Here is a 10,181-nt window from a genome sequence, read left to right on the forward strand (position 1 = left end):
ATTAACAGATCATCTATGCTGTTTTCAAGCTGCAACTGAATTGAGTTGGTGCCAAGCTGAAAATATTTACTCTCTGACCCTTTATAGAAATACTTTGCCCTGATGGAGGGGCGTGCAGGCCAACCCACATCAGTGAGTGTGTTGCTTTATAATGACACCGTTCAATCTCTGGATCAGGCAGAAAATGTCTGCTGAGTTGCATCTACACCAGATGCTGGAATACACCAACAAAACAGATATTCCCTGCCCTGGGGGGCTTGCAAAGCAGCTGCAGGAAACATGAAAAGGCCAGCAGATTGTCAGTTCCAGCTGTACTTTCTGCTCTAAAGCCCGGTTTGTATTCAGAACTCCCTGGGCAGTGTACCTACAGGGAAAGGAGGGCTGTGTCTAACATGCGGCTCCTCTCTTCCAGGTATGAAGAGGAAAGGCTCAAGGCCAGGAGAGAAAGGTCTGTGCAGAGTGGCCCTGTCAGGGCTGGACGGGGGCTGGCACTGAGCTGGGCCTGCATGTGGAGGGGGTGGCCAGTGGCTTTGGCTCAGCAGGGACTAATGTCACACTCAAGGCCCTGCTCTTCTCTCGAGACTGGGAGTCAGACCCGAATTCAAATCCAGGTTTCCCTACTTAGTCACAGAAGGACATTAGGCAAATAAAACAAGTTCACAATGACCTTGGGGGTTATTGTGAAAAATCAGGAACAGTGTAGCTCACTCGCAAAAGTGGTGGACTCATGGTAATCATGATGATATTAAGTTCTCCCAGTTCCACACACCTCAGCACACCCAGACACACCCCTTTAATACCTTATTGGCTCATTTTTTCATTAGTGTCACAGACCTTCAGGACTATTCTGGGTCCCACTCAGTTATGGAGCCCTTATCCCATCTCCTGGATACTTTCACATCCCCACAAAGCCAGGCAGGCCCAGGATGCTAACAGCATCTTAACAACCCAGGTGTCTAAGGCTCAGAGAAAGCAAGGCATCTACCCACGGCCACACAGCAAGTCTGTGAGAGAGTTGGGGCGTTCAGGGGGTGGGAAGCATGTGTCATTGCCTGGCCCTGTGCTAGAATCCAGGGACACAGAGGTGACTTAGGAGATTCCTGGTCCAGAAGTTCCTTTAAATGGCAAAGAAGAGGGATACCTCACCCAGTGAGGAAAGCGGGTCCTAGGGACAGGGTGGGGTGATGTCGGCGGATGAGATTCATAATGAGCAAAAGTATCGTTTAATCATGACAAAGGGCAGCAGGAGGAGGTGAGGCTGGAGGGCAGGCGGGGCTCACCGTCCTTTGCCATTCAGGAATTTTTCCTGCCCCCTCTCCCAGCTCTTCTCTCCCTCCTTCCTCCCTCCCTCCCTCCCTCCCTTTCCTCTTTCCTTCTATCGCATCATTTAAAAAAAGTTTTACTTGTAATAGAATGCACATAATGTAAAAGTCACCATTTTAACCATTTCTACGTGTACAGCTCGGTGGCATTAAGCACATTCACACTGTTGTGCGCCCACCACCATCCGTCTCCAGAACTTTCTCATCTTCCCAAAATGAAACCCTGGCCCCATTAAGCGCTCACTGCCCTCCCCCAGCCCCTGGCTGCCATCCTCTCCTGTCTGTCTCTATGGATCTGACTCCTCGGGGACCTTATACGGGGGAATCATACTGTTTTCCACAGTTGTTGCACCATTTTACGTTCCCACCGGCCATGCAGGGTTCCAGTTCACATCCTTGTCATGACCTGTTACTTTCCGTTTTCATGACAGCAGCCATCCTAATGGGTGCGAAGTAGCAATATCTCTTTCCTTTTTCTTTTCTCCTTCCTCCCCCCTTCCCTCCCTCTGTCTCTCTCTCCCTGTCTCTATCTCTGTCTCTCTCTGTCTCTGTGTCTCTCTCTGTCTCTCTCTCTGTCAGAGCTGTACTCCTCCTGCCTCCCAAGCTTTAGCTATGAACAGGAATAGAGACAGACACAAGCAGGGCCCCCACCTTCTGGAATCGGAGCCCAGGGGTGACGGCATCCACGGAGCACATGATAGATGCCCCTCGGATAAGCCGAGCTAAGTGCTCCGAAGGAATGGTTCAGGGTCTCTCCCCCTCCCCTGTCCCCGCTCCTGCGCCTTCCTCACAGCCTCCTCACCTCATTAACCCCTGGATGATCACTTCTCACCACCCTCCTGGGCCCTGCACTCCTGGGGGCAGCAAAACCCTATCCAAACTGCTCTCAGGCCAATGGGAGCCAAGAGCCCCTTCATCCACTCCACCTGTCACCCCTAGTCACCTCTCTGTGTCCCCAGCGCAAGGCCGCAGCCGGAGTTCGTCCTGCCGAGGTCAGAAGAGAGGCCAGAGGCGGCACCGGCAGAACACAGGTAAATACACAAGTGACCACAGATGAGAGTGACACTCACCGGGGCTGCTGAGCCCACCGGAATGTCCTAGAAAAGTAATCACGATGTTGCCAGGATGAGGAAACACAAACCCGGAGAGGAATCAGCCGGCATGGAGCCTGCTCCACCACAGACGCTGTGTTGGGGTGGCTCTTCCCTCCACCCTGTGCTGTCCCATGCATGGCCGCTCCCAGAGGCCACTACTTAAATTTAAACGAATTTACAGTAAATGCAATTTAGAAGTTCACCCCTCAGGGCTCAGCGCCCCTGTACTGGGCAACGTGGAAACAACGTGTTAATTGTCCATGAAAGGTCTATGGCCAGTGTGCCTCTAGGCCCTTCCCTTCTCCTGCATTTTCCTCACTCACTTATTTTTATTGAGGTGAAATTCACATAACATTCAATGAACAATTTTAAAGTATGCCGTGTAGTGTGTTCACAATATCAGAACCTCTCTCCAGTTCCAGAACATCCCATTATCCCAGAAGGAGACCCCATGCCCCTTAAGCAGTTGCTCCTATTCCCTCCCTCCCCCTTCTTTTTAAAAATCCACCAGCTATCTATTGAAAGTCATTTAGAGCCTTGCCCTGGGATGTGTAGACGAATGGCGGGGCTCTGGCCCCCTCCCTTGCCTCTGGAAGTCCCTCCCAACTTTTCTGTCTGTCAGGTCTGCCTCCTGCATTTGACCCTTGTCAAACCCTCCCTCGCTGGCCCTTGAGCTTCCCAAGGGCAGTGGCTCTATCTTGGGACCATCCCGTCTGCTTCCCTGTATTCAGCACAAGCCAAGCACGGGGGCCATGGGCAGCTGATGCCACCGAAAGACCGAGTTTTGCTATCAGAAGAAGTATTATCGGGAAATCCCAGCGGGCTTGGGGCTGCCTGTCGCTGTGTCCAATTCAATGGAGGCAGGGGTGAATCATATAAGGCGTTTAGTTTATTGAGAAGGTTGGCCAACCAAGAAGACAGGAAGCCTAGAAGCATCCAAAACCTGTCTAGCGGAGTGGCCTGAGGGATCTGGTTAAATGGGGCAAACTGAGGCTGGGAATGTAATGCAGCTACTCACAGTCCTGGAGGTCATTCTTTTGATCTTGGTGCCTGGTGATGTCTTGATAAGGTGATAGCTTCACTCCTTTGATCTTGGTCGCCTGGGGATGTCTGAGGATGTCTTGATATCTTCACTCCTTTGATCTTGGTGCCTGGGGGATGTCTCAATAAGGTGATATCTTCACTGGTTCACAGCTGTGCCACCTCCTTAATTGCTTTAGTCTGGGATCAAGGGGAGTGTAGGGTGCAAAGGCCTAGGAGAAAGAAGCTTTAGAAAAAAAACCTTAAATCCTTGCTTACATAAGTTTATGTGTTCTACAATATCATAAGTATTCATGTGCTCAACCTTTGGAAATCACAAGTACACCTATCAGAAGGTCCTACTAGGTGACCTTTGTGCAGGCCCCTGTGGGTGTGTTTGGCATCTCCAGACCTGATGAATCCCGAGCAACATGAATGGCTTTGTTTTGCATTAGTGAAGGGCCTTGGCCTGTCTCCTCAGGACTACCTGTCCTGGCTCATTTGTCATGCAGCAGATACACTCTGATACTTACTTTGTGCCAGATGAAAATGAAGCTGTGTCAGCCCTCATGGATGGGGCTCACAGACAAATGCCAAGGCTCCCCAAAATAGGCAAATAATGCTAAGAGTCCTTCTCTCTTCCATAGGTCTGCTCCGGTCACAGATCAGGAGACAAGGTGAGTGGGAAGCAGGGCAATCTTGGAGCCTTGCTTTGGAATGTTCTAAGTGAAGCCCACCCCAGCCAAAGGGTGTGCCGCCTGCCCACAGCCTGTCTCAGTGTCTCTGCCTAGTTCTGGACACTAGGAAAAGCCTTCTTGTGTGTTGGGGGACCTAAGGACCATCCTCGGGTTCAGTGGTTTGCTAGAACGACTCAGAACTCAGTAAAGCTGCTATGCTTATGGTTACAGTTTATTACAGTGGAAGGATGGATTCAGGTGAAAATCAGCAAAAATGTGGGCGACACACAGGAAGTGTTACCAACCAGGGATGCTCACTTGAGCCTTGGTGTCCAGGGCATTTACTGGGGTCAGTCACATGTGCACAGCTGACTGCTCCAGCTCCTCCAGAGGTCAAGCTGATACCCCACCCTAAATCACATCGTTAGCATACACCATCTGACATGAGCCAAGGTGCCAGGTAAACAAAGTCACTCTTATCAGGCAGGACATCCCCAGGGCTCACAGTTAGCCTCCCAGGAGCTGGACGAGAGCCAGACCTTTCTTTGGAATGTGCAGGGTTAATCCTTGACCACATACTCTCCTACAAATCTGTAACATGGCTTGACACATACCCTAATACTATCCATGTGACGCAGGAGTCCCCAAACCAAGAAATAAACATCAAAACTGGTCTTAGACCAGTACTGCCATGGAGATACCAACTGGACTCAGGTTCTTGATGAATTTTTAAAAAGACCACCTCACTCCATGTCTCCTGGAGATGAGTTCACATCCACAGACATAAAACACATAAGGAAATCATCCACCATGAGAAAAAGTCAGCAGATAACAATAGTCAACAGAATTAGACCCCATTCTGTGTATCCTCAGGTAGGGTGATTAAAGACACAAAAGAAGGAATTGTATGGAATGATAGTAGATGGACAGACAGACAGATGGGTGGTTGGATAGATGGATATGTGGGTGGGTGGGTGGGTGGGTGGATGGATGGGGAAGGGGTGGATGGGGGGCGATGGATTGGGGGGGGTATATGGGTTGAAGTTTCCCTCCAGTCTGATTTAAGGCACCAGCCTGAGGTCTGTTCTGCTGGGGCACCAAGAGAGAGGTCCCCTTCAGAACCAAACCTGGGAGGTGGGTGGCAGGTGGTAGACCTTGAAGGGCAGGGGCCACTTTTGCTGCTAAGGATGTACCAAAACCAGATTAGATCATTCTTTTGGATTCCATGCACATGGGACAGTATTTTCCACTTTATTTAAAAACAATAATAGAGAGTATTTGAGATTGTACTTCCCAGCACATGTCATCAGTTTGGCTCAAATAAACTCTTACAAAAATTCAAATAAAATAAAAGTAAAAACAATAATAACTAGGCCTGTGTTTTTCCTCTCTCCAGCATGCCCTGAGGTGATGAGAGAACAGAGAACACGAAAGAAAATACCAGATGCCAAGAAACCTCTGTCAGACGCCCTCTGGCCCTGGATCTCATCCCCACCTCATCCTGAATCCCAATCTTCGGAGGGTGCCTGTCTCCTCCACCCATCTCTGAAACCCAGCATCCTTTTTAGCTGCTAGAAACCATTTTTTTTAAACAATGTGGTAGAAGTGCATTCTGGAAAAGAATCCAGTTCCCAGCCCTCACCCTTCTAGACTCATGAGCTCACAGCCGAGAAGAGAGAGAAGCACAGAGCATGGCCCATGTATCCTTGTGGCCTCAGAGTCCCCTCCCACTGCACAAAGTCCAGGTTTAAGACCCTTCTCTTGCTTGACACCTGGCCCAGGTTGGAGCCATACATGCCCACCGGCTCCCTGGCCAGATCTGGAATTCATTCTTGTGCCTTTCCTCCCAGAATGGCCCCTGCAATCCTGGGCATCTGGCCAGGAAGCTCAGCCCCCCAAAAGGGCTGTGCCCTGGGCACCTTCAACCTCATGGCTTTTCATTTGACTGGCCCCCTTTGTCTCTTATGACATCCACATCAATGTGGGAACATTGCGGCCTACAGCACAAATGAGAGCTGCCACTAATCATCCTTGTCCTACAGTCCCAAAATCACACACACCCTCTCAATCTAGAACATTCTCAAGCCCTTTTAACACAAATACCATGCCACAGGGCAATCTGATCAATACCTCCTAAGGGAATGAGCTGTCCCCACTTCTCCAATATCCCCAACACAGAGTTGGGATGTGCCCCTTGGGCTCCCACCAAGAGCAAAGGCTGAAAAGCTGGCTCTGAAATAGGCTCATCCTGGAAACACAGACCAAGAAGAAGGAAGATACAGGGTACTGGATGTGTATTTGTTTCAAAGGTCACCTGGGAATACAAATTCCAGTGGACTGGACGCTACAGCCACCTGCATTCAAAGGAGACAAACTTTTCTAATATGGTCCAAACACCAGTTAGGTGGCTTCTAGAGGTAGTGAGTTCCACGTCTCCGGAGGTATTTAAGAAAAGGCTGGACACTGCTTGCAGAAACTGGTCCTCTGTGCTCCCCTCCAATCCTAAGAGTCTCTAGTTCTAGGAATCTGAGCAAAAGTTGAGCAGGCACATGCTCCGGGCCCCCTTTGTCAGCTCTGTAGCTGGCTTCTTAGCTGGGTGTCATCGAGGTTCAGTTGAACCACCCCAATTTCCCAGTACGAGGTTCTTGGCCTCAGTGGAAATGTCCAGTGCTTCTCAACCTGGATGGCAAGGGGCTGAGTTTGGAGCTATCCCAAGAACAGGAGGGAGCTCGTGGCATTTAGTGCTAAGAAAAGGGATGCCCAGCACTTTGCCACGTCAAGGAATTGCCCCAACGCCAGCAGCTCCTGCCTTGAAAAATGCCAGGTTTCTGAGCCGCTTTGGGCCCGCGTATTCTGGGGCCCAATGTCGCCCTTATGAGGCCAGGAAATTTGGGGGCTTGGGGTCTTTTAATGTGTAGTTCTGCTCTCTCCCAAATGTCAAGTAAAGGAGGGACCCTGTTCTGGGCCCAGGTGAATACCTGGAGCCTGAGGCAGCAGAGGATAGGGGATGGGCCTCCCTAGGCTGCCCTCCAAGGGCCCCCCTCTCCCAGGCCCTAAACTCCGGTTCAGGTGACCAGCTTTGCTCACCTGAGACCGACATGGTCCTAAAAAACCCAAACTCCTACCAAGTGAATGCAGTAACTCTTGGAAGGCCGATGTCTTGCAAGAAAAGAAAAAAACAGCCAGGGATAGGAACCAATTCACCCTACCCAATCCCATGATTACTAAATGCCTGCAGAGGCTATAGACGGACAAAGGTTCTGACCCCATTCAGCCCTCAAGGACCCTGCAGGCTAAAGATTCTGGCTGCACAAGAAATTCCAACAGGTTCAACGTGGCCTACCACCCCCCCTCCGGACCACCAGCACCCCAGACAACCAACAGGCAAGCAGAACCAAGGACCCCAACTAAGCCACAGCAGTCCTTCCAGAACAAAGAAAGCCCCCTGAGGAGGCGTCTCCAGATCAGCCCCCTGTTACAGGTGTGAGAAGTTCCGTCCAAACAGGGCCACCATGTCCAGCCAGGCTGCTACAGGCACCCTCTGAAATTGGCTTTGCGAAAGATTTGTATCTGTGGGGCAGTTTTGGTAAAAATGTAATGGACCTCAATCCCTTGTCGTAAAGGAACAATGGATTTTTCTCTTGTGACACATGGGGGCATCATAAGTCCTGTCCCAAAGTCGAAGTTCATATGCCCATCCTTCCCATGGCGAGTTTTGCGGTTTTTAAAGACAAAAACTAATTCATTATGATTACTGTTGTGATGCGAGAACATCATTTCCATAAACTTTGGGGGATTTTTATGTGAAATAAACTATAACTGAGAATAGAAGTTTGCTACTTTTGTCTATTTCCAAGGGCTGTGGCCCTTGCTGGTCTTGGGTGAGTTTCAGAGGAGAGAGCTTTAACAGCTCTGTCCCCTGGGTGACCTTGGATAACCTTGGGCCATAATCTGTCCTGTGTGGCTTCCATCTGTCATCTGTAGAGTGGGGGCCTGATGGGTTATTCCGATGCCCCTTCTGACTCTGACTCTCTGTGATTCATTTCCTGCCCCTAATCCTTTCTAGAATCAACCCATCAACCCTGGCTGGTGTGGCTCAGTGGTTAGAGTGTCGGCCCACATACTGAAGGGTTGAGGGTTCGATTCCCAGTCAAGGGCACATACCTCTGTTGCAGGTTTGCTCCCTACCCTGGTTGGGGCCTGTGGGGGAGGCAACTAGTCAATGTGTCTCTCTCACTTCAGTGATTCTCTCTCTCTCTCTCTCCCCCCACCTTCCACTCTGTCTGAAAACCAATGGAAAAATATCCTCAGGTGCCCGGCAGGCGTGGCTCAGTGGTTGGGCATCAATCTATGAACGAGGAGGTCATGGTTTGGTTCCTGGTCAGGGCACATGCCTGGGTTTCAGCTCAATCCCTAGTAGGGGGCGTGAGAGAATCAATGACTCTCTCTCATCATTGATGTTTCTATCTCTCTCCCTCTCCCTTCCTCTCTCTGAAATAATAAAAACATATTTAAAAACATATATATATCCTCAGGTAAGGATTAACAACAAAAAACAGTCAGCAATTAATAGTAATAATATGTTAATTATATATTTATGAATAATTATATATTCTATTAATTACTATAGTATTATTATAAATGTATTATTATCATTATTATTACTATTGAATGGGAAAACTCCTTCCTCTCTACACTCACACCAACCCTTCTGGCACCAGATGTGGGGGTTTTTTCCCCACTAAGCAATTCTCCAGTTCTTGGCAGATACCAGCTGAGTGTCCTATAATTTAACTCAATTCTGACACTATCCCAAGTTAATGCAGACTCCACAGGTTAAGGGCTCAGTACCATAATTTTCCCACCAGACGTTGGTCAAAAGTAGTGGGTGCCCAGGTTACCCACACTTCTGCGCCACTTGGCTACAAATCAGGGTTCACATACATCCCCCAGCTTCAGGGTTGACAAGTTGCTACAGTAGCTCACAAAGCTCAGGAAAACAGTTGACTTACTAGATTAGCATTTTTTATAAGGAACAGAACTCAGGAACAGCCAGATGGAAGAGGTGCACAGAGCAAGGTTTGGGGAAAGGGCTCAGAGCTTCCCTGCCCTCTCTAGGCTCCCAGCTTGTGGACGTGCTCACCCACCCAGAAACTCTCCAAACCTCTTCATTTAGGGATTTTTGTGGCGGCTTCATCACATAGGTGAGATTGATTAAATTGTTGGACTTTGGTGATTGACTCAGTCCCCAGTCCCTCTCCCCTGAAAACTCCATCCTCTAACCCCATGCTGGTTCCCCTAGCTATCAGCCCCCATCCCATGGTTACAGGGCTTTTCCAAAGTCACACCATTGCACAAACTCAAGTGTGGTGGAAAGGGCTTGTTACAAATAGCAAAAGACACCTTTTTCATCTTTATCACTCTGGAGCTATTTCAGGCACCGAGGAGAAAAGCCCAGATATTATAACAAAAGGTTCTCCCTCTTATCATTTGGGAAATTACAAAAGTCTTAGGAACTGTGTGCTGGGAACTGGGACTAAGATCAAATATATATTTATAATAAATCACAATATCACAATAATAATAACAACAATAATAATAGCCTGTGCCCAACTAGTGCAGTCCCCATGTTACTGAAGGGGAGACTGGGACACAGAGATGATGTGGCTCACTCTAGGTCACATGGGACAGTTGAGGGGCTTTGCCCCTCATAGGGTGGGTGGAACCTTCAATCCAGATGTGCATCCCAGCTCCATCAGCAAGCAGATGTTTGAACTTGGGTAAGTGTGTCCCTCAGCTTCCAGAGGTACAGAGCAGGGACCAGCAAGGTCATGGCCCACCCCACCCCATCTCCATGCTGCTGAGAGGCATGAGGCCAAACCCAGTGACTCCTCCAAGCCTCACATGATCACTAGATGACCAGCCCCTGGTGTCACACTGAGATTTTCTGAGAGGGCCCAGGTCACCAGAGCACAGCTATCTTGGCACTTCCCATTCTGGACCTTAAGCCCATCTTGACACAGTCCCCTTGGAAAGAGAAGCTCCCACAGGGGGGGGGGGGGGGGGGG

At 49.4% G+C, this 10,181-nt stretch overlaps 1 protein-coding gene across 2 annotated transcripts in view; it reads left to right on the plus strand.

The window, feature by feature from the left end:
* The window catches only part of ATCAY (ATCAY kinesin light chain interacting caytaxin), a 28,347-nt gene extending 20,405 nt beyond the window's left edge, over window positions 1-7,942 (plus strand). For both annotated transcript variants that reach the window (XM_081136823.1, XM_081136824.1), the window contains 4 exons: window positions 413-448; window positions 2,282-2,353; window positions 4,084-4,113; window positions 5,510-7,942. In XM_081136823.1, coding sequence (XP_080992949.1) covers window positions 413-448; window positions 2,282-2,353; window positions 4,084-4,113; window positions 5,510-5,519 — 148 coding nt within the window. In that variant the 3' untranslated portion in view covers window positions 5,520-7,942. The remainder of the gene's footprint in view (window positions 1-412; window positions 449-2,281; window positions 2,354-4,083; window positions 4,114-5,509) is intronic.
* The last annotated feature ends 2,239 nt before the right edge of the window (window positions 7,943-10,181 follow it).

Source organism: Miniopterus schreibersii (assembly GCF_964146895.1).
Source record: "Miniopterus schreibersii genome assembly, chromosome: 4".
NCBI classification, from domain to species: Eukaryota; Metazoa; Chordata; class Mammalia; order Chiroptera; family Miniopteridae; genus Miniopterus; species Miniopterus schreibersii.